This window comes from Magallana gigas, chromosome 8 (assembly GCF_963853765.1).
Source record: "Magallana gigas chromosome 8, xbMagGiga1.1, whole genome shotgun sequence".
NCBI lineage: Eukaryota > Metazoa > Mollusca > Bivalvia > Ostreida > Ostreidae > Magallana > Magallana gigas.
The window spans coordinates 2,070,711-2,096,357 of NC_088860.1; the positions used below are offsets into that span (position 1 = coordinate 2,070,711).

Genomic DNA, 25,647 nt, shown 5'->3' on the forward strand with positions numbered 1-25,647 from the left:
AACTATTAACTGAAAAGATTTTGAAAATCGGATGAATAATAAACAAGATACAGCTAAAGGGCTGTTTTTAATACTGACCCCTACAGATCCCTTATTTTTCAGAAGTTCTTTTCCAAGATCTTTTCCGGTCTGCGCATTAGGTCCCTTATTGCAAATATTAAATATAAAAATATTTGCTTGATAACTGTTTGAGAAAACGTTACACGCGTGAATTCAATTTAACCTAGAAACTCCCGTTGACAATTTTATTCGACTGATAAAACCGGAAGTACTCAATACTATTCAATGAAACTTTGAATGTATGTTAATTACATCTATCTTAATAATATTCAGGCGTCAAAAAATTTTTTAAAGGTCATTTGAATTTTTTTGTTTTTTCATCCCCCCTTTTCTAAAGTTAAGGACTTAATATCTCAAAAACAGTAAGAGATAGAAAGTTGTCTACGCTTACAATTTTGTCCAACTATTTATGATAAAGGTAATTCTAAAATTTGAATGCTCTACATTAAAAAATAAACAAAGAATTGAGTTTCAAACAATTTTTGCAATTTTCCTTTTAAAAACCGGAAGTACCGGAACCGGAAACTCAAAATAGGACATTTCATAGACTGATACATTTGCTGTAAGACCAATGTATACTAGTATCAATATTCCTTCCAGTTTTCAAAAAATCGCTGACAGAAATCTGTCGAGAAAAATAATAATAAAACTAGAACTTTTTTTTGTCTTCAACAAAAAGTAAGGGCTTTTCGACAGCCCCATTATCCCTTTTTAATTAAATGTTCCAAAAAAATTATTCTTTTATTTATTTCCAAGTGTTCTAAACGCCTTGGTATCCCCAGTTGCTTTGATAGGAACTTATGAGCAGTGCACTGTGAAAAGAAAGATAACTCCAGAACTTTACAGGTAGCTACACTTCTAATTTCCAGAGGAATATTTTCAAAAAATCATATCGAAGGAAGTATGCATTCCACGGACACAAAACTTGGTATGCCTATAGTATTTATTCTCTACATTCTTATAGCAAAGCGAAGTAACTCTTACTAAAAAACATTTTGAAATTTAAACAAATGATGATCTTTGGGCCTTCCTAACCCCTATAAGGACTCAAAAAGTGGCCCCTCGGACCATAATTTTAAGATTATACTCTTCATTTTGAACAATAAACTGAAAAGATTTTCAAAATCGGAAGAGAAATAAAAAAGTGACAGCTAAAGTGCTGTTTTGAACGTTGGCCACTGCAGATCCCTAATTTTTTCAAATTGTCTACCCAAAAACTTTTCCGGTCCGCGCATTGTGTGTACCATTATACATCTGAAATATTGTTATGTTAACTTGAAAACTTTTTGAGAAAACGAACGACGCGTGAATTTTGTTTAACATTGAAACTCCCATAGGTGATTTTCATCGACCTATAAAACCGGAAGTAGTCAATATATGTCATTGAAACTCGGATTGTACGTTTATTACTTCTATCTTAACAATGGTAAGGTATAATTTAATTTTTTAAAGGTCATTTGAATTTTTTTGTTTTTCATCCCCCCTTTTCTAAAGTTTAGGATTTAATATCTCAAAAACGGTAAGATATAGAAAGTTGTCTACGCTTACAATTTTGTACATCAAGACAAGATGTATCTAATTCCAAAAGCTAAACGTTCTTATTCAAAAACTAAACAAAGTATTGCGTTTCGTTCAATTTTTACAATTTTCCTTATATAAACCGGAAGTACCGTAACCGGAAGTTCAAAACCTTACTTTCCATAGATTGATATATTTGCTGTAAGACCGTTGCAAAATTGTATCTATATACTTTCCAGTTTTATAGAAATCGTTGACAAAAAACTGTCGAGAAAATAATAATAATAAAAAAAGACAAAAACAATAGGTCTTTTCGACCGAAAGTCGAAAAGCCCTAAAAAGACAAAAACAATAGGTCTTTTCGACCGAAAGTCGAAAAGCCCTAACTAGAACTTTTTTTGTCTTCAACAAAAAGTAAGGGCTTTTCGACAGCCCCATTATCCCTTTTTAATTAAATGTTCAAAAAAAATTACTCTAAAATTTATTTCCAAGTGTTCTAAACGCCTTGGTATCTCCAGTTGCTTAGATAGGAACTTATGAGTAGTGCAATGTGAAAAGAAAGATAACTCCAGAACTTTACAGGTAGCTTCACTTCTAATTTCCAGAGGAATATTTTCAAAAAATCATATTGAAGAAAGTTTTCATTCCTGGGACACAAAACTTGGTATGTCTATAGTACTTATGCTCTACATTCTTACAGCAAAGCGAGATAACTCTTGCTAAAAAACATTTTGAAATTTAAGCAAGTGATGATCTTTGGGCCCTCCAAACCCTTATAAGAAATCAAAAAGTTGCCCCTCGGACCATAATTTTAAGATAGAACTCTTTATTCTGAACAATAAGCAGAAACGATTTTTAATATCGGATGAAAGGTAAAATAGTTACAGCTAAAGGGCTGTTTTACACATTGGCCCCTGCAGATCCCTTATTCTTTCAAGTTGTCTACCCAAAAACTTTTCCGATCTGCGCATTGGTTGTGTCGTTACACATAAAAAATATTGTAATATTTACTTATATACTTTTTGAGAAAACGAATCACGCGTGATTTTAGTTTAACATTGAAACTCCCATAGACAAGTTTTCGTAGGATCATAAAACAGGAAGTACTCAATATTTTTTATTCAAACTTGGAATATATGTTAAATAGTTCTATCTGAACAATGTTTATGCGTCTTATAAAATTTTTAAGGTCTTTTGAATTTTTTTTGTTTTTCATCCCCCCTTTTCTCAAGTTTGAGCCTTAATATCTTTAAAATGGTAAGATATAGAGAAATGGCTACGCTTATGTTTTTGTTCAACTTGACAAGATGCATCTAATTCCTAAATTTGAATGCTCTAACTCAAAAAATAATAAAGATATTATGTTTCATTGAGTTTTTAGTATTTTCCTTGTCAAAACCGTAAGTGCCAAAACCGGAAGTTCAAAACCTTACATACGCGTGTCATATAAAAGTGCTTTAAGATTATAGCATTCTTGTCATAATATGTTTTTCCGTTTTCAAAAAATCGCTGACGAAACTTTGTCGAGAATAAGAATAACTAGAACTTTTTTTGTCTTCAACAAAAAGTAAGGGCTTTTCGACAGCCCCATTATCCCTTTTTAATTAAATGTTCAAAAAAAATTTATCCTCTAATTTATTTCCAAAAGTTCTAAACGCCTTGGTATCCCCAGTTGCTTAGATAGGAACTTACGAGTAGTGCAATGTGAAAAGAAAGATAACTCCAGAATTTTACAGGTAGCTACACTTCTAATTTCCAAAGGAATATTTTCAAAAAATCATATCGAAGGAAGTATGCATTCCACGGACACAAAACTTGATATGCCTATAGTATTTATTCTCTACATTCTTACAGCAAAGCGAGATAACTCTTACTTAAAAACATTTTGAAATTTAAACAGATGATGATCTTTGGGCCTTCCTTATCCCTATAAGGAGTCAAAAAGTGGCCCCTCGGACCATAATTTTAAGATTATACTCTTCATTTTGAACAATAAACTGAAAAAGTTTTTAAAATCAGAAAGAAATAAAAAAGTTACAGCTAAAGGGCTGTTTTGTACGTTGGCCCTTGCAGATCCCTAATTTTTTTGAATTGTGTACCCAAAAACTTTTCCGGTCTGCGCATTGTGCGTATCATTATAAATCTGAAATATTGTAATGTTAACTTGTAAACTTTTTGAGAAAACGAACGACGCGTGATTTTAGTTTAACATTGAAACTCCCATAGACAATTTTTCAAAGGCTCATAAAACCGGAAGTACTGAATATATTTTATTCAAACTTGGTATATATCTTGAATACTTCCATTTAAACAATGTCTCGGCATCTTATAAAATTTCTAAGGTTTTTTTAAAAAAAATTCTGTTTCATCCCCCATTATCTCAAGTTTGAGCCCTAATATCTCAAAAACGGTAAGAGATAGAGAAATGGCTACGGTTATGATTTTGTACATCATGACAAGATACATCTAATTCTTAAACTTGAATGCTCTAACTATAAATATAATAAAGATATTGTGCATCAATGAATTTTTAGTACTTTCCTTGTCAAAACCGGAAGTGCCGGAACCGGAAGTCCAAAACCTTACATACGCGTGTCACTCATAGATGCTGTAAGACTATTGTATAATTGTTTCAAAATTCTTTCCCGTTTTCAAAATATCGCTGACGGAAATTCTGTCGAGCATAAGAATAATAATAAGAAACAGAAGAATAACAATAGGTCTTTTCGACCGAAAGTCGAAAAGCCCTAATAAAAAACAGAAGAATAACAATAGGTCTTTTCGACCGAAAGTCGAAAAGCCCTAAAAAAGACCAAAACAATAGGTCTTTTCGACCGAAAGTCGAAAAGCCCTAATAATAATAAGAAACAGAAGAATAGCAATAGGTCTTTTCGACCGAAAGTCGAAAAGCCCTAAGTAGACCTATTTTTGTCTCCAACAAAAAGGAAGGGCTTTTCGACAGCCCTTAAAACCCCTTATTTTAATTTATCATATTTTCTCTCAGAATCTGTATATTAAAAATTAAGAAAATATTCTGAGCATATACCCAAACGTTAACATTTAAGAAATTAAATGCCCAAAGAAAGACAACTTCAGAATTTTTTATCCAACTATATCGTTTGTTTCCTGAAATAAAAGTTCTAAAAATTCATATATAAGAAAGAACTCATTAAAGATTCAAGAGTTTTGGTATGCCAAAAGCTCTAATGCTAATCATTCATTGAGCAAAGCGAGATAACTCTTGAATTTGAATTTTTTTGAAATGTGATAAAGTTATCATTTTCAGGCCCTTCAAACCCCTATAAGGAGTCATAAAGTGCCCCCTCGGACCATATTTTTTAAATTGTACTCTTTATTCTGAACTATAAACCGAAAAGATTTTGAAAATCGGATAAACAACAAAAAAGTCACAGCAAAAGGACCGTTTTCACTATTGACCCCTTCAGATCCCTTATTTTTTAAGAAATATTTCCCAGGACCTTTTCCAGTATGCGCATTAGGTCCCTTATTGCAAATACAAAATATAAAAAAATTTGCTTGAAAACTGTTTGAGAAAACGTTACATGCGTGAATTCAATTTAACATAGAAACTCCTGTAGACAACTTTCATCGGCTCATAAAACCGGAAGTACTCAATACTATTCAATGAAACTTGGAATATATCTTCATTACATCAATTTAAACAATATATATCCGTCTTAGAACATTCCTGAGCTTTTCTGAGTTTTTTATTTTTTCATCCCCCCTTTTCTCAAATTTGAGGCCTAAAATCTAAAACTGATAAGAGATAGAAACTCGCCGCCCGTTCACTTTTTAAACAACTCGACATGGTTGATCTAACTCTAAAATTACAACGAATTTCCTTTAAAAATAAAAACAATATATTGATTCATTTAATTTCTACTATTTTGCTTGTGTAAACCGGAAATACCGGAACCGGAAATCCAAAACCTTACATACTGGTGACATTTAAAAATGCTATAAGACTATTGCATAATTATTTCTGAAATCCTTTCCGTTTTCAAGAAATCGTTGACGGAAAATCTGTCGAGAAAAAGAATAATAACTAGAACTTTTTTTTGTCTTCAACAAAAAGTAAGGACTTTTCGACAGCCCCAGTATCCCCTTTTTATTTAAAATGTCAAAAAAAATTATCTCTAATCTATCTCCAAATTTTCTGAACACCTTGGTATAACCAGTTGCTTAGATAGGAATTCATGAGTACTTCAATGTCAAAAGAAAGGTAACTCCAGAACTTTACAACAAGCTACACTTCTAATTTCCAGAGGAATATTTTCAAAAAATCATATTGAAGTAAGTAAGAATTCCTCGGACACGAAATTGGTATGCCTATAGAATTTATGCTCTACATTCTTACAGCAAAGCTAGATAACTCTTTCAAAAAAAAATTTGAAATTTAAACAAGTGATGATCTTTAGACCTTCCAAACCCCTAGAAGGAGTCAAAAAGTGACCCCTCGGACCGTAGTTTAAAGATTGTACTCTTTATTTTGAACAATAAACTGAAAAGATTTTGAAAATCGGAAGAGAACTAAAAAAGTTACAGCAAAAGGGCTGTTTTAAACGTTAACCCCTGCAGATCCCTAATGTTTCAAAATTATGTACCCAAAACCTTTTCCGGTCTGCGCATTGTTTGTGTCATTATACAAGTGAAATATTGTAATGTTAACTTGAAACCTTTTTGAGAAAACGTGGAACGCGTGATTTCAATTTAACATTGAAACTCCTATAGACAATTTTCATCAACCCATAAAACCGGAAGTACTACATATTTTTTGTTAAGACTTAAAATGTATGTTAACTACTACTACGTTAACAATGTTAAGGCGTCCTCTTAAATTTCTAAGGTCATTTGAATTTTTTTGTTTTTTTATCCCCCATTTTTTCAAGTTTGAGGTTAAATATCTTAAAAACGAAAAGATATAGAAAAACGTTTATACTGACAAATTTGTACAACTTGACAAGATACATCTTATTCTAAAATTTGAATCCTCTAACTCAAAAAGTAAGTAAGATTTTGCGTTTCATTAAATTTTTAGTGATATCCTTGTAAAAACCGGAAGTAACGGAACCGGAAGTCCAAAACCTTACATACGCGTGTCATCAACAATTGCTTTAAGACAGTTGCATAATTTTTTCAATATGTCTTTCCGTTTTCAAAAAATCGCTGACACAAATCCTGTCGAGAATAATAATAAAAAAAGACGAAAACAATAGGTCTTTTCGACCGAAAGTCGAAAAGCCCTAACTAGAACTTTTTTTGTCTTCAACAAAAAGTAAGGGCTTTTCGACAGCCCTAGTTTCCCCTTTTTTTTAAATGTGGAAAAAATTTTGTCTAATCTATTTCCAAATTTTCTGAACACTTTGGTATAACCAGTTGCAGTGTGAAAAGAAAGATAACCCCAGAACTTAACAAGTAGATACACATCAAATTTCCAGAAGAATATTTTCAAAAAAATCATTTCAAAGTAAGTATTCATTCCTTGGACGCAAACCTTGGTATGCTAAGAGTATTTGTGCTCTACATTCTTAGAGCAAAGCGAGATAACTCTTCCAAAAAATAATTTTGAAATTTAAACAAGTTGTGATCTTTAGACCCTTCAAACCCCTATAAGGAGTCAAAAAGTGGCCCATCGGACCATAAGTTTTAAATTGTACTCTTTATTCTGAACTATTAACCGAAAAGATTTTGAAAATTGGATGAATAATAAAAAAGATATAGCTAAAGGGCTGTTTTTAATACTGACACTACAGATCCCTTATTTTTCTGAATTTTTTTCCCAAGACCTTTTCCGGTCTGTGCACTATGTCCCTGATTGCAAATACAAAATATGAAAATATTTGCTTGAAAACTTTTTGAGAAAACGTTACACGCGTGAATTTAATTCAACATAGAAACTCCCATAGACGATTTTCATCGGCTCTTAAAACCGGAGGTACTCAATACTTTTCATTGAAACTTGGAATATATCTTAATTACGTCTATCTTAACAATATTGTTGCGTTTTATAACATTAAAAAGCTTTTCTGAGTTTTTTTGTTTTTTCATCCCCCCTTTTCTTAAATTTGAGGCCTAAAATCTCAAAACTGGTAAGAGATAGAAACTCGCCGCCACTAAACTTTTTGTACATCTGGATAAGATGAATCTAATTCTAAAATTTAAACGAACCTCTTCAAAAATTTAAAACAATATATTGATTCTTTCAATTTCTAGTATTTTGCTTGTGTAAACCGGAAGTACCGAAACCGGAAGTCCACAACAAGACATACGCGTGTCATAAACAATTGCTATAAGACTATTTCATCATTGTTTCAATATGTCTTTCCTTTTTCAAATAATCGCTGACGAAAGTTTGTCGAGAATAAGTAAAAATAATAATAAAACAGAACAAAAACAATAGGTCTTTTCGACCGAAAGTCGAAAAGCCCTAACTAGAACTTTTTTTGTCTTCAACAAAAAGTAAGGGCTTTTCGACAGCGTCATTATCCCTTTTTAATTAAATGATCAAAAAGAAATTTTTCTCTGATTTATTTTCAAGTGTTCTTAACGCCTTGGTATCCCTAGTTGCTTAGATAGGAACTTATGATAGGAACTTTTTTTGTCTTCAACAAAAAGTAAGGGCTTCCCTTTTTAATTAAATGTTCAAAAAAAATTATTCTCTAATTAATTTCCAATGTGTTCTAAACGCCTTGGTATCCCCGGTTGCTTAGATAAAAAGTTATGAGTAGTGGAATGTGAAAAGAAAGATTACTCCAGAATTTCTCAAGAAGCTACACTTCTAATTTCCAGAGGAATATTTTCAAAAAATCATATTGAAGTAAGTATTCCTTCCTCGGACACAAAACTTGGTATGCCTATAGTATTTTTGTTCTACATTCTTACAGCAAAGCGAGATAACTCTTACTAAAAAAAAATTGAAATTTAAAGAAGTGATGATCTTTGGGCCTTCCAAACCCCTATAAGGAGTCAAAAAGTGGCCCCTCGGACCATAATTTTAAGATTGTACTCTTTATTTTTAACAATAAACTGAACAGATTTTTAAAATAAAAAGAGAATTAAAAAAGTTACAGGTAAAGGGCTGTTTTGTACGTTGACCCCTGCAGATCCCTAATTTCCTCGAATTGTCTCCCCAAAAACTTTTCCGGTCTGTGCATTGTGTGTATCATTATACATCTGAAATATTGTAATGTTAACTTGTAAACTTTTAGAAAAAACGAACGACGCGTGATTTTAGTTTAACATTGAAACTCCCATAGACAATTTTTCATAAGCTCATAAAACCGGAAGCACTCAATATATTTTATTGAAACTTGGAACATATGTTTAATAGTGCAACCTGAACAATATTTAGGCGTCTTAAAAAATATCTAGGGGTTTGTTAAAAAAAATTCTTTTTCATCCCCCCTTTTCTCAAGTTTGAGCCCTAATATCTCAAAAACGGTAAGAGATAGAGAAATGCCTACGCTTATGATTTTGTACATCAAGACAAGATACATCTAATTCTTAAACTTGAATGCTCTTACTCAAAAAATAAAAAAAAAATATTGTGCTTCAATCAATTTTTAGTATTTTTCTTGTCAAAACCGGAAGTGGCGGAACCGGAAGTCCAAAACCTTACATATGCGTGTCATTTAAAAATGCTTTAAGTCTATTGCATGGTTGTTTTTATATGTCTTTCCGTTTTCAAAAAATCGCTGACGAAACTTTGTCGAGAAGAATAATAATAACTAGAACTTTTTTTGTCTTCAACAAAAAGTAAGGGCTTTTCGACAGCCCCAGTGTCCCCTTTTTAAATAAATGTTCAAAAAAAAATTATTCTCTAATTTATTTCAAAGTGTTCTTAACGCCTTGGTATCCCTAGTTGCTTAGATAGGAACTTATGAGTAGTGCAGTGTGAAAAGAAAGATAACTCCAGAATTTAACAAGTATCTACACTTGTAATTTTTAGAGGAATATTTTCAAAAAATCATATTGAAGTAAGTATTCCTTCCTCGGACACAAAACTTGGTATGCCTATAGTATTTATGCTCTACATTCTTACAGCAAAGCGAGATAACTCTTCTAAAAAAAATTTTGAAATTTAAACAAGTGATGATCTTTGGGCCTTCCAAACCCCTATAAGGAGTCAAAAAGTGGCCCCTCGGACCATAATTTTAAAATTGTACACTTTATTTTGAACAATAAACTGAAATGAGTTTTAAAATCAGAAGAGAAATAAAAAAGTTACAGCTAAAGGGCTGTTTTGTACGTTGGCCCCTGCAGATCCCTAATTTTCTCGAATTGTCTACCCAAAAACTTTTCCGGTCTGTGCATTGTGTGTATTATTATACATCTGAAATAGTGTAATGTTAACATGTAAACGTTTTGAGAAAACGAACGACGCGTGATTTTAGTTTAACATTGAAACTCCCATAGACAATTTTTCATAGGCTCATAAAACCGAAAGTACTCAATATATTTTATTCAAACTTGGTATATATCTTGAATACTTCTATCAGAACAATGTCTCGGCATCTTATAAAATTCCTAAGGTTTTTAAAAAAAAAAATTCTGTTTCATCCCCCCTTATCTCAAGTTTGAGCCCTAATATCTCAAAAACGGTAAGAGATAGAGAAATGGCTACGCTTATGATTTTGTACAACATGACAAGATACATCTAATTCTTAAACTTGAATGCTCTACCTATAGATATAATAAAGATATTGTGCATCAATGAAATTTTAGTATTTTCCTTGTCAAAACCGGAAGTGCCGGAACCGGAAGTCCAAAAACTTACATACGCGTGTCACTCAGAGATGCTGTAAGACTATTGTATAATTGTTTCAAAATTCATTTGCGTTTTCAAAAAATCGCTGACGGAAATTCTGTCGAGCATAAGAATAACTAGAACTTCTTTTGTCTTCAACAAAAAGTAAGGGCTTTTCGACAGCCCCATTATCCCTTTTTGATTAAATGTTCAAAAAAAATTATTCTCTAATTTATTTCCAAGTGTTCTAACCGCCTTGGTATCCCCAGTTGCTTAGATAGGAACTTACGAGTAGTGCAATGTGAAAAGAAAGATAACTCCAGAACTTTACAGGTAGCTTCACTTCTTATTTCCAAAGAAATATTTTCAAAAAATTATATTGAAGTAAGTATTCATTCCATGGACACAAAACTTGGTATGCCTATGGTATTTATGCTCTACATTCTTACAGCAAAGCGAAATAACTCTTACTAAAAAATTTTTTGAAATTTAAACAAGTGATGATCTTTGGGCCTTCCAAACCCCTATAAGGAGTCAAAAAGTGGCCGCTCGGACCATAATTTTAAGATTGTACTCTTTATTACTAACAATAAACTGAAAAGATTTTTAAAATCAAAAGAGAAATTAAAAAGTTACAGCTAAAGAGCTGTTCTGTACGTTGGCCCCTGCAGATCCCTAATTTTCTCGAATTGTGTACCCAAAAACGTTTCCGGTCTGCCCATTGTGTGTATTATTATACATCTAAAATATTGTAATGTTAACTTGTTAACCTTTTGAGAAAACGAACGACGCGTGATTTTAGTTTAACATTGAAACTCCCATAGACAATTTTTTATAGGCTCATAAAACCGGAAGTACTCATTATATTTCATTGAAACTTGAAATATATCTTGAATACGTCTATTTAAACAATGTCTAGGCGTCTTATAAAATTTCTAAGGTTTTTTGAATTTTTTTTGTTTTTCATCCCCCCTTTTCTCAAGTTTGAGCCTTAATATCTCGAAAACAGTAAGAGATAGAGAAATGTCAACGGTTTTGATTTTGTACATCAAGACAAGATGCATCTAATTCTAAAATTTGAATGCCCTAACTCAAAAAAATAATAAAGATTTTGTGCTTTTATAATTTTTTTGCATTTCCCTTGTCAAAACTGGAAGTGCCGGAACTGGCAGTCCAAAACCTTACATACGCGTGGCATATGAAAGTGCTCTAAGACTGTTGCATAATTGTTTTAATATGTCTTTCCATTTTCAAAAAATCGCTGACGGAAATTCTGTCGAGAAAAAGAATAATAAGAAACATCAGAATAACAATAGGTCTTTTCGACCGAAAGTCGAAAAGCCCTAATAATAAGAAACAGAAGAATAACAATAGGTCTTTTCGACCGAAAGTCGAAAAGCCTTAACTAGAACTTTTTTTGTCTTCAACAAAAAGTAAGGGCTTTTCGACAGCCCAATTATCCCTTTTTAATTAAATGTTCAAAAAAAATTATTCTCTAATTAATTTCCAATGTGTTCTAAACGCCTTGGTATCTCCAGTTGCTTAGATAGGAACTTATGAGTACTGCAATGTGAAAAGAAAGATAACTCCAGAACTTTACAAGTGGCTATATTTCTAATTTCCATAAAAATATTTTCAAAAAATCATATTGAAGTAAGTATTCATTCCTCAGACACCAAATTTGGTATGCCTACAGTATCAATGCTGTTTTTTCATACAGCAAAGCGAGATAACTCTTTCTAAAAAAAAATTGAAACTTAAAAACGTTCTGATCTTTAGATCTTTCAAACCCCTATAAGGAGTCAAAAAGTGGCCCCTCAGACCATAATTGTTAAATTGTTCTCTTTAATCTGAACTATTAACCGAAAAGATTTTGAAAATCGGATGAATAATAAAAAAGATACAACTAAAGGACTGTTTTTAATACTGACCCCTACAGATCCCTTATTTTTCAGAAGTTCTTTTCCAAGATCTTTTCCGGTCTGCGCATTAGGTCCCTTACTGCAAATATCAAATATAAAAATATTTGCTTGATAACTGTTTGAGAAAACGTTACACGCATGAATTCAATTTAACATAGAAACTCCCGTTGACAATTTTCATCGACTGATAAAACCGGAAGTACTCAAACCTATTCAATGAAACTTTGAATCTGTGTTCATTACATCTATCTTAATAATATGCAGGCGTCAAATAAATTTTTAAAGGTCATTTAAATTTTTTTGTTTTTTCCATCCCCCCTTTTCTAAAGTTTAGGACTTAATATCTCAAAAACAGTAAGAGATAGAAAGTTGTCTACGCTTACAATTTGGAACAACTATTTATGATAAAGATGATTCTAAAATTTGAATGCTCTACATTAAAAAATAAACAAAGAATTGAGTTTCAAAGAATTTTCGCAATTTTCCTTGTAAAAACCGGAAGTACCGGAACCGGAAACTCAAAATATTAATAGGACATTTTATAGACTGATACATTTGCTGTAAGATAAATGTATACTTGTATCAATATTCCTTCCAGTTTTCAAAAAATCGCTGACAGAAATTTCTCTTAAAATAATAATAATAACTAGAACTTTTTTTGTCTTCAACAAAAAGTAAGGGCTATTCGACAGCCCCATTACCCCTTTTTAATTAAATGTTCAAAAAAATTATTCTCTTAATTATTTCCAAGTGTTCTTAACGCCTTGTCATCCCCAGTTGCTTAGATAGGAACTTATGAGTAGTGCAATGTGAAAAGAAAGATAACTCCAGAACTTTACAGGTAGCTACATTGTATACTTTTTATTTCCAGAAGAATATTTTCAAAAAATCTTATTGAAGTAAGTATTCATTTCCCGGACACCACATTTGGTATGCCTATAGTATGTATGCTGTTTATTCTTACAGCAAAGCGAGATAACTCTTACTAAAAAACATTTTGAAATTTAAACAAGTGATGATCTTTGGGCCTTCCAAACCCCTATAAGGAGTCAAAAAGTGGCCCCTCGGACCATATTTTTAAAATTGTACTCTTTATTCCTAACAATAAACTGAACAGATTTTTAAAATCGGAAGAGAAATAAAAAAGTTACAGCTAAAGTGCTGTTTTGTACGTTGGCCCCCGCAGATCCCTAATTTTCTTAAATTGTCTACCCAAAAACTTTTCCAGTCTGCGGATTGTGTGTACCATTTTACAGATGAAATATTGTAATGTTAACTTAAAAACTTTTTGAGAAAACGAACGACGCGTGATTTTTGTTTAACATTGAAACTCCCATAGGTGATTTTCATCGACCTATAAAACCGGAAGTAGTCAATATATGTCAATGAAACTCGTAATGTACGTTTATTACTTCTCTCTTAACAATGGTAAGGTATAATTTAAATTTTTAAAGGTCTTTTGAAATTTTTTTGTTTTTCATCCCCCCTTTTCTAAAGTTTAGGATTTAATATCTCAAAAACGGTAAGATATAGAAAGTCGTCTACGCTTACAATTTTGTACAACAAGACAAGATGTATTTAATTCCAAAAGCTGAACGTTCTAATTCAAAAACTAAACAAAATATTGCGTTTCGTTCAATTTTTACAATTTTCCTTATATAAACCAGAAGTACCGGAACCGGAAGCTCAAAACCTTACTTTCCATAGATTGATACATTTGCTGTAAGACCGTTACATAATTGTATCAATATACCTTCCAGTTTTATAGAAATCGTTGACAAAAAACTGTCGAGAAAAATAATAATAACTAGAACTTTTTTTGTCTTCAACAAAAAGTAAGGGCTTTTCGACAGCCCCAGTTTCCCTTTTTTAATTATAGTGTGGAAAAAAAAATATCTCTAATCTATTTCCAAATTTTCTAAACGCCTCGGTATAACCAGTTGCTTAGATAGGAGTTTATGAGTACTGCAGTGTGAAAAGAAAGATAACTCCAGAATTTAAAAAGTAGCTACACTTCTAATTTTCAGAAGAATATTTTCAAAAAAATCATTCCAAAGTAAGTATTCATTCCTGGGACGCAAAACTTGGTATGCCAAGAGTGTTTATGCTCTACATTCTTGGAGCAAAGCGAGATAACTCTTCCAAAAAATAATTTTGAAATTTAAACAAGATGTGATCTTTGGACCTACAAAAACCCTTTAAGGAGTCAAAAAGTGGCCCCTCGGACCATATTTTTTAAATTGTACTCTCTACTCTCAACTATAAGCCGAAAAGATTTTAAATATCGGATGAAAAATAAAAAAGTTACAGTTGAAAGGCTGTTTTGCACGATGGCCCCTGTAGACCCCTTATTTTTAAGAATTGTGTACCCAAAACTTTTTCCGGTCTGCGAAGTGTGTGTCTCAATATACAGATAAAATATTGTAATATTTAAATGGAAACTTTTTGAGAAAACGAATGACGCGTGATTTTAGTTTAACATTGAAACTCCCATAGACGATTTCACCGACCTATAAAACCGGAAGTAGTCAATATATTTTTACAAAACTCGGAATGTATGTTAATAACTTCAATCTTTATAATATTCAGGCGTCATTTAACCTTTTAAATGTCATTTGAATTTTTTTGTTTTTTCATCCCCCCTTTTCTGAAGTTTAGGGCTTTATATCTCAAAAACGGTAAGATATAGAAAGTTGCCTACCCTTACAATTTTGTACAACTAGTTATGATAAATGTAATTCTAAAGTTTGAACGTTCTGGATTGAAAAATAATCAAAATATTGAGTTTCAATCAATTATTGCTATTTTCCTTGTAAAAACCGGAAGTACCGGAACCGGAAATCTGAAACCTTACATTTCATAGAGTGGAAAATTTGCTATAAGACCGTTGAAAAATTGTATCGATATATCTTCCAGTTTTCAAAAAATCGCTGACAGAAATCTGTCGAGAAAAATAATAATAACTAGAACTTTTTTTGTCTTCAACAAAAAGTAAGGGCTTTTCGACAGCCCCATTATCCCTTTTTAATTAAATGTTCAAAAAAAATTATTCTCTAATTTATTTCCAAGTGTTCTAAACGCCTTGGTATCTCCAGTTGCTAAGATAGGAACTTATGAGTAGTGCAATGTGAAAAGAAAGATAACTCCAGAACTTTACAGGTAGCTACTCTTCTAATTTCCAGAGGAATATTTTCAAAAAATCATTTTGAAGAAAGTATTCATTCCTGGGACACAAAACTTGGTATGCCTATAGTACTTATGCTCTGCATTCTTACATCAAAGCGAGATAAATCTTACTAAAAAACATTTTGAAATTTCAACCAGTGATGGTCTTTGGGCCCTCCAAACCCCTATAAGAAGTCAAAAAGTGGCCCCTCGGACCATAATTTTAAGATAGAACTCTTTATTTTAAACAATAAACTGAAAAGATTTTTAATATCGGATGAAAGGTAAAAAAGTTACAACTAAAGGGCTGTTTTGTACGTTGGCCCCTGCAGATCCCTTATTTTTTCGAATTGTCTACCCAAAAACTTTTCCGGTCTGCGCATTGGTAGTGTCATTACACAAAAGAAATATTGTAATTTTTACTTACACACTTTTTGAGAAAACGAATGACGCGTGATTTTAGTTTAACACTGAAATTCCCATAGACGATTTTCATCGACTTATAAAACCGGAAGTAGTCAATATTTTTTACTGGAACTTAAAATATATCTTAATTACTTTAATCTTAATAATGTTAAGGCGTCAAATATAATTTTTAATTTCATTTGAATTTTTTTATTTTGTTCACCCCCTTTCTCTAAAGTTTGAAGCCTTATATCTCAAAAACGGTAAGATATAGAAAAATGTCTACGCTTACAAATTTGTACAACTAGCCATGATGCATTTAATTCTAAAATTTGATTGCTCTAACTCAAAAAATAAACAAAATATTTTGTTTAATATATTTTTTACAATTTTCCTTGTAAAAACCGGAAGTACCGAAACCGGAAATCCAAAACCTTACATTCCATAGACTGATAGATTTGCTATAAGATCCATGCATAATTGTATCGTCGTGTCATCTAGTTTTCATAAAATCACTAACAAAAAACTGTCGAGTATAATAATAATAATAAAAAAAGACAATAACAATAGGTCTTTTCGACCGAAAGTCGAAAAGCCCTAATAACTAGAACTTTTTTTGTCTTCAACAAAAAGTAAGGGCTTTTCGACAGCCCCATTATCCCTTTTTAATTAAATGTTAAAAAAAAAATATTCTCTAATTTATTTCCATGTGTTCTAAACGCCCTGGTATCCCCAGTTGCTTACATAGGAACTTATTAGTAATGCAGTGTGAAAAGAAAGATAACTCCAGAACTTTACAGGTATCTACATTTCTAATTTCCAGAGGAATATTTTCAAAAAATCATATTGAAGTAAGTATTCATTCCTCGGACACAAAACTTGGTATGCCCATAGTATTTATGTTCTACTTTCTTACAGCAAAGCGAGATAACTCTAACTTTATAAAATTTTGAAATTTGAGAAGGTTATTATCTTTAAGCCTTCTAAACCCATTACAAGGGGTCAAAAAGTGGCCCTTCGGACCATAATTTTTAAATTGCACTCTTTATTCTAAACAATAAACTGAAAAGATTTTTAAAATCGGATGAAAGGTGAAAAAGTTACAGCTAAATGGCTGTTTTGAACGTTGGTCCCTACAGATCCCTAATTTTTTCGAATTATCTAACCAAAACTTTTTCCGGTCTGCGGATTGCGTGTGCCATTGTACAGATGAAATACTGTATCATTGACTTGAAAACTTTTTGAGAAAACGAATGACGCGTGATTTTAGTTTAACACTGAAATTCCCATAGACGATTTTCACCGACCTATAACACCGGAAGTAGTCAATATATTTTCACAAAACTCGGAATGTATGTTAATAACTTCCATATTAATAATATTCAGGCCTCATATAAACTTTTAAACGTCATTTGAATTTTTTTGTTTTTTCATCCCCCCTTTTTAAAAGTTTAGAGCTTTATATCTAAAAAACGGTAAGATATAGGAGGTTGTCTACGCTTACAATTTTGTACAACTATTTATGATAAAGGTAATTATAGAATTTGAATGCTCTAAAATGAAAAATAAACAAAGTGTTGAGTTTTAATCAATTTTTGCAATTTTCATTGTAAAAACCGGAAGTACCGGAACCGGAAATCTGAAACCTTACATTTCATAGAGTGATAAATTTGCTATAAGACCGTTGCAAAATTGTATCAATATATCTTCCAGTTTTCAAAAAATCGCTGACAGAAATCTGTCGAGAAAAATAATAATAATAATAATAACTAGAACTTTTTTTGTCTTCAACAAAAAGTAAGGGCTTTTCGACAGCCCCAGTTTCCTTTTTTATTTAAATTGTCAAAAAAAATATCCCTAATCTATTTCCAAATTTTCTAAACGCCTCGGTATAACCAGTTGCTTAGATAGGAGTTTATGAGTAGTGCAGTGTGAAAAGAAAGATAACTCCAGAATTTAACAAGCAGCTACACTTCTACTTTTCAGAAGAATATTTTCAAAAAATCATTTGAAAGTAAGTATTCATTCCTGGGACGCAAAACTTGGTATGCCAAGAGTATTTATGCTCTACATTCTTGGAGCAAAGCGAGATAACTCTTCCCAAAAAAAATTTTGAAATTTAAACAAGATGTTATCTTTGGGCCTTCAAAAACCCTTTAAGGAGTCAAAAAGTGGCCCCTCGGACCATAATTTTTAAATTGTACTCTCTTCTGTGAACTATAAGCCGAAAAGATTTTAATAATCGGATGAAAAATAAAAAAGTTACAGTTGAAGGGCTATTTTGCACGATGGCCCCTGTAGACCCCTTATTTTAAAGAATTGTGTACCCAAAACTTTTTCCGGTCTGCGGAGTTTGTGTCTCAATATACAGAAAAAAAATTGTAATATTTAAATGGAAACTTTTTGAGAAAACGAATGACGCGTGATTTTTGTTTAACATTGAAACTCCCATAGACGATTTTCACCGACCTATAAAACCGGAAGTAGTCAACATATTTTTACAAAACTGGGAATGTATGTTAATAACTTCCATCTTAATAATATAAAGGCGTCATTTAAACTTTTAAACGTCATTTAAATTTTTTCGTTTTTTCATCCGCCGTTTTCTGAAGTTTAGGGCTTTATATCTCAAAAACGGTAAGACATAGAAAGATGCCTACGCTTACAATTTTGTACAACTAGTCATGATGAATGTAGTTCTCAAGTTTGAATGTTCTAGATTGAAAAATAATCAAAATATTGAGTTTCAATCGATTTTTGCAATTTTCCTTGTAAAAACCGGAAGTACCGGAACCGGAAATCTAAAACCTTACATTTCATAGAGTAATAAATTTGCTATAAGACCGTTGAAAAATTGTATCAATATATCTTCCAGTTTTCAAAAAATCGCTGACAGAAATCTGTCGAGAAAAATAATAATAATAATAAAAAAAGACAAAAACAATAGGTCTTTTCGACCGAAAGTCGAAAAGCCCTAATAACTAGAACTTTTTTTTTTTTTTTTTTTTTTTTTTTTTATTTATGTTTTTTTATTCATGACTTTCACAGCTTTCTTACATAATACATTTCTTTTGGAATATCTACATTTTTTTTACATACAATATACATGCAAGCATAGATATATAATAGTTCACAATGGTGTGAAAGTTTGTTTTTTATGTTTTTAGTGGGGGTGAGAAAGGACAGAAAACATTGAGTGAAATAATATGCATATAAACACAAACAAAAGAAACAAAAGAAGAAAAGCAAATAAAAAATATAACATGCACACCAATTTATAAATTGACAGCTCTAAATTTAAGGATTTTCCAATATGTGATTATAATATAATACACAAACACCAGCATGAACATAATATTTAGCACGTACATGTACATATATTTATTTATGAGAGAAAAGAAGGCGGAGAGAAAAAAGCTGACGGGGCAATGGTTGCTTTGCAGCATAGCTGTCTATCAGGGTTTGCTTATCAAAAAGATTTATTTAGATATTTTAAAAAAGCATCATACATTCTTTTAACAAATAGTTGGGGATATAGTAAAGACTTGCTAAATTCTTTCAATAATATTCTCCAAGTGTCTCTCAAATTTTTCAAATTCACAGTTCTTTAAAAGTAAATATTTTTCCACAAGAAGCCTGTTTTCAATTTTCCTTTTGAGTTCCAACACATTTAAAGTTGGGTAAGTTTTAAGTCTACGAGTGAAAATATACTGTTTTACAATATAACTTAAAAGGTTTTGTATTCTATACATATGGTAGTTTTTATATTTACCAAAAAGTATACTTTGCTTATCAAACATTAGGGACACCCTGTAGTTTCTTAAAAATAACTCTTCAATGTCACTCCATAGTTCTTTTACAAATGGGCATTCCACAAAAAGATGGCCGATTGTTTCAGAATCTTGTTTACAAAAAGAACATTTAGGGGATTCAATAAGTTTAAGCTTATGCAAGTAATAATTTGTTGGTAATATCCTGTGTAAAATTTGGAATTGCAACCAATGGAATTTAGATTCTTGGGTTGTCTTAAAAGGAAGTTCAAATATTTTATACCAATCATTCTCATTAAATATTGTGTCATTCTCTTCCCATTTTAGTATTGCTTTATTTTGGACCCTCTTTTCCCTTATCAATATATTATACATATCTTTACATCCTTTTCTATTTTTGTAGAATATGGATAATGTGTTTGGGATATATGGTCCAACTGTTGGTTTAATTTCTTTTATATTGCATTCACCTATTCGTTTTAATATACTCTTTTTTAGACCATTATATTCAACAAAGTTAGTCTTAATACCAAGTTCAATTAAAGATTCAAAACTTCTAAAGTCACCATCTATATCAAAAAGGTCAATGATGCAAACAAAACCAGCATTAAAAAAACTTCTCAAAAATATACTTTCCTTGTTTATCTTTACCCTTGGGTTATACCATATGTGTTCTATAATCTTGGATGACAATATTTTTTTTTATTTTGTGGACTTTGCCACCCCATAGGAAATAATATAGTTCTTTATCAATTTCCTTTAACATTTCATTGTTGGGATTTGGTAAGGTAAGAATAAGGTGGTTAAATTTTGGAATAATTAAATTTTTCAAAACCACTAATCGTCCAAAAGGTGTTAGTTTTCTGCGTTTCCATTGTTTCAAAGTACTTTGAATTTTTTGAAATATTGGGTTGTAATTTAAATCAATCATTTCAGTAAGATTTATGGAGAATTTAATTCCTAACAAGTCAAAAGTGTTATTTCCCCATTCTAACTTCCATCTTGAATGATGAAAAACCTCTTTAGAAAATTTTTTGCTCCCAATCCAAACAAGTTTTGTTTTAGAAAAATTTATTTTTAGTCCTGATAAGTCAGCAAAAAAATCTAGTTCTCTTAGAATTCCATCTAATGATTCTGGGGATCCATCTGAAAACAGAGTAGTATCATCTGCATACTGTGAAAGTTTATATTCTTCTCCTTCTATAATTATACCTTTAATATCTTTGTTATTTCTTATAAGAATCCCTAAAACTTCTGCACATAAAAGAAAAAGATATGGTGAAATTGGGTCACCCTGTCTACAGCCCCTTTGAGGGTAAAAATAATCTGACGCTATCCCATTTTGAATAACACATGACTTGATTCCACTATAGAAAGTTTTTACCCAATCTTTAATTGAATCACCAAAATTAAATAGATCAAGGGTCTGGTAAATAAATCTCCAAGATATGGAATCAAATGCTTTTTCAAAGTCTATCAACATTAATAATCCTGGTATTTGGTTTTGTTCAGTATAGTTCATTAAATCATACACTAGTCTAATATTTTCTCCTATGAATCTCCCCTTTAAAAATCCTGTTTGGTCACTACTGATTAGTTTGTCTAAGACTTTTTTTAATCGTTCAGCTATACATCCAGAGGCTAGTTTATAGACAACATTTAATAGACTTATTGGGCGCCAATTTTTTAAATATTGCTTAGGTTTTCCTTCTTTGGGAATACAGGTAATAATTCCTAATTTATTAGTTTCTGAAAAGTTTAACAATTCATATGAGTTATTTATTGCCCGTGTTATAAAGGAACCCAAGTCTTTCCAAAAAAATTTAAAAAACTCGCTAGAGAAACCATCCGGTCCAGGACTTTTATCATTCTTCATTTTTTTAAGAAAGTTTAATACTTCTGTTTTAATTAATGGGCCTTCAATGCATTGCAATTCCTTAGTATCTAATTTTGGAAAGTCAAACTGATTTATTTTTTCTTTAACAAAATTTTCTCCAGCTTCCTGTGTTTTTTTACTATACAGCTTCTCATAGAAGTTTTTTGTTTCATTTAAAATTTCATCTTGATCATATATTATTGTTTCGTCTTCTTGCACTAGTTTTGGTATTTGCTTATTGATAAAGTTTTTAGATTCTAAAGAAGTAAAGTACTTAGAAGGCTTTTCACCTTCCTCTATCCATTTGCTTCTTGACCGTAAACACTGTCCTTTAAGCCTTTCTTTTCTAATATTCTCAAGTTCATTTTGTTTACTGGTAATATCAGGCAAGGATTGTTCTCCTAAGTTTTGTTCCAGAATTAGTATTTCTTTTTCTAATTGTGATTCTCGCTTACTTGCATTTTTCTTCTTAAAAGTAGAGTATGAGATTGTTTTTCCTCTTATTTCCATTAACAAGATGTCTAGAAATATTTGGTCATTTATTGTAAAAGATATTATGTCATTGTCTATCTCTGGGATTAATTCTCTATTATAGACTAAACAGGCATATTGTAGCTTAACCTCGCAAATCTTTTCCTTAATTAGTTTAACATAATCCTTGTCTGTTAGTAGTGAATTATTTAATTTCCAAAAACCTTTACCCCTCTTAAATTCATTTGTTTTAAAAATTAATACTACTGGTGAATGGTCTGATCGATAACTATTTTCAAACTTTATTTGTGGAGCCAGAGATAAAAAAGATTGTGAGATCAAAAAAAAATCAAGTCTTCCCTGTTTAATTGGGTTTCTCTTTCTCCAGGTGTATCTTCTTAATGTGGGAGTATTTTCTCTAAAAATATCAATTAAGTCAAGAGTCTCCATGATTTTATGAACTTCTACTTGTGCCTTAGGATTATTTATTCTTTTATAGTTCATTGTATCTAGGTCTTGATTCAATACTAAGTTAAAATCCCCACCTATTATAACATATTGGCCTGAGTAAATTTCTTCTATCGTTCCTAACAATTGGGAATAAAACTCTGGGGTATCAGAATTTGGGCCATATAAGTTGACTAGTAAAAATTGTAGGTTGTCGATTGTAGCCTCTAAAATAAGATAATTTCCATTTTCATCTCTGTAATTTTTATGTACTTTAACTTCACAATTATCACTAAAGAGAATTGCAATTCCCCTTGAATTTGACTTATATGAACTAAAAAAGACCTCATGACCCCACATTGTTTCTATATAATTTTCTTCTTCAGTTGTAAAATGTGTATCTTGAATAAAATAAACATTATATTTTTTCAGTTTTAAATTCATTAAAACATCTTGACACTTTCTTTTATCCCCTAGTCCTTGACAATTTACAGAGATGATTTTCAGTTGGTTGGTCATATAATCATCTGTTAATTTAACCATTGTCAAACACAAAATACATAACAAATATCATGCCCCGATAGAGAGAAGAGAGGGATATTATGTTCCCTATTGAAAATAAAAGGCTGTGCATATTAGAAAAGGTACATATTGCGCAGACTGGCAAAAGCATGGTAGTTTATTTTAACTAGTTTTTAACATGACCCTGTACTTGGTTATCCACATATATGAAAAAAGATTGTAATATTAGCTTTAAAATAGGGACGTTTGAAGAGACAGCAGTGCTTATCCTCATGTACAGTTATATTTAGAAGTTAATTGTGAGGATGTAATTCAATTGGAGAATTACTTATTATTTATAAAATTAAACGCATAATTACATCCTCCCGACTCATGTACATAAGCATGTAATAAAGAACAAAATCACGTCTAAAAGTAACACTTACTCTTTAAAGGATAACGCACGCATATCTCTCAGGTGTTGTCAAAGTGTTGTGACTTTATATAAAAACAAAAAAGGGGGAAAAACGGAAAAGAACAGAGAAAAGATCCATTCTCTGATTCCCAGCTGTTAAACCGGATACGACTCTGCTGATACTAAATATAAAACCCGAATTGTACACTGAGAAATTCCGGCGTAACATACACAATGAAAGAAAATTGGCGGACGATAGCGCATTATTAATTACACTTTAAACAGAATAAAATAGGGAAAAATGCAGAAAAAAATGGAAAAATCATAGAAAATTTACAAATCAGGTAGATTGAAGGTAATCATGAAAAAGGTCATATAATTGTGAGAACAATAAAGTAAAAAAAAGTCTCTTTTTAAATATATATATTCTATATCCCTAAGAGGAAAATGGTCATTAAGTTACACAGGGAAATACCGTATTTTGTTCTTCGCCACCACTATTGTTTACCCGGAGTCAGTATTGATGTTTTTCACTGCGCTCAATCCGACATCCTTTATATGAACGAATCTGCGCGCACCTATTTTGCTTCCATACCATCTTGATACTACGACAGTTACATTTAGATGTTCATTGTCGACAAGGGATCTCAGCAAGGCTCTCCCTGCCCCATGTTCTCCGTCGTCGTCCGCCCCCTCGTGAATGGTTCCGTCGTTACTCTTAAATCGATAGGCAAACACATTGTGGCTCGCACTTGACACTGTAGGGACACGCATGATATCGATGAGGGCTCCTCTGACCTGCTTGAGAGATTCGGTCGGTGTAGCGTGGGCGGTGAACCGATTACCGTTGTCCTCTATTTGTTTACCCGCAGAGATTGGACTTTTGATTTCTTCACCTGAGATGACCTCGTCAGCGGATGGACGTTGGCCCAGTTTGTCTCTGTATATGTTGCCGCTCCTTGTAAAAACCAACTTGTCTCCCTTGATTTTCGTGTCCACATTTTTGGCAGCGTACTTCTGTTGTATATCAAACAGTTTCCTGCGTTTTTCCCTCAGCTCCTCTGGCTGGTGGCTGGCTATTCTGATGGGCGACTTTTTACTGCGGAGTACCGGGATCTTCCTCATCACCATATCTTTGTAAATTTTGTCAGCAAACTGGATACACACCGGTCTAGGAAATTTTCTTCTTGCGTCTCTGTCACCCATTCTATATAGGGCCTTAATATGCATGTTTCCAACAGACTCCTTATCCATTTCCAGTTCCTTTTCAAAAACGTTTTGTATTATTTTTGCCAGGTTTTCGTCGTTCCCTCTTTCCGGATCATGTTCATTAATTCCGTTAATGATAATGTTATTTTCAAGAGAACGGGCTTTTAGTTCTAGGATCTGTTTTTCTTGGGAATTTACACGGAATTCCAGTTTGATCACATAGTCTCTTAGTCTACTTAGCTCCCGTAGCATTTTCTCTTGATTACTTCCGAGTTCCGTAACGGTATATAAGGTATCATTCGCTTGTTCCTGCACCAATTCCACCTGTTCTTGCATTCCATGCTTACCTCGGATATCGTTCGTTAATTCATCTAGATGTCGACCTTGTGCATCCATTCTTAACATGAAGCCCCCAAGGGTATTTTGGATATTGGTAATTCCTTGGAAAATATCCCTAATTTGAAATTCTTCAATTTTGTCCTTTGGAGGAGGAGTCTCCGTTTCCGTTTCCGATTCCATATTTGCTGAATCAGATACTCGGTGTCTTTTCCTATTATCTAAACTCTGGGTAGCGTTATTACTCATGTATGTAGATCAGTGAATACAGCTCAAACAGGTAAACAGGTAAACAAACAGATCTCCTTTGTTGATTTAAGACCAAATAAAACACTTACTGATTTACTGTCCACAGTCACAACACGAACAAACACCGGATATTGGTTTTGTTATAATTTTTCACAAGTCTTTTCCACTATTGCATCTACTATTTCACTAAAAATTTCACTCTTAGGGTGCACGTTAAAAAAACCCTCCTTACATGCCGGGCAAATGAATGCAATATAACTAGAACTTTTTTTTGTCTTCAACAAAAAGTAAGGGCTTTTCGACAGCCCCATTATCCCCTTTTAATTAAATGTTTAAAAATAATATTCTCTTGTTTATTTCCAAGTGTTCTAAACGCCTTGGTATCCCTAGTTGCTAAGATAGCATTTTATGAGTAGTGCAATGTGAAAAGAAAGATAACTCCAGAACTTTACAGGTAGCTATATTTCTAATTTCCAGAAAAATATTTTCAAAAAATCATATTGAAGTTAGTATTCATTCCCCGGACACCAAATTTA

The 25,647-nt window shown here is 31.9% G+C and overlaps 1 protein-coding gene across 1 annotated transcript; it reads right to left on the reverse strand.

The window, feature by feature from the left end:
• Positions 1–18,884: 18,884 nt before the first annotated feature.
• LOC109619440 (uncharacterized) lies at positions 18,885–25,289 on the reverse strand. The gene is made up of 2 exons (XM_066069585.1): positions 23,349–25,289; positions 18,885–19,530 (listed from the first exon to the last, which is right to left on the reverse strand). The coding sequence occupies exon 1, from the start codon at positions 25,109–25,111 to the stop codon at positions 23,822–23,824; it is 1,290 nt and encodes a 429-aa protein (XP_065925657.1). The 5' UTR covers positions 25,112–25,289; the 3' UTR covers positions 18,885–19,530; positions 23,349–23,821.
• Positions 25,290–25,647: the final 358 nt, after the last annotated feature.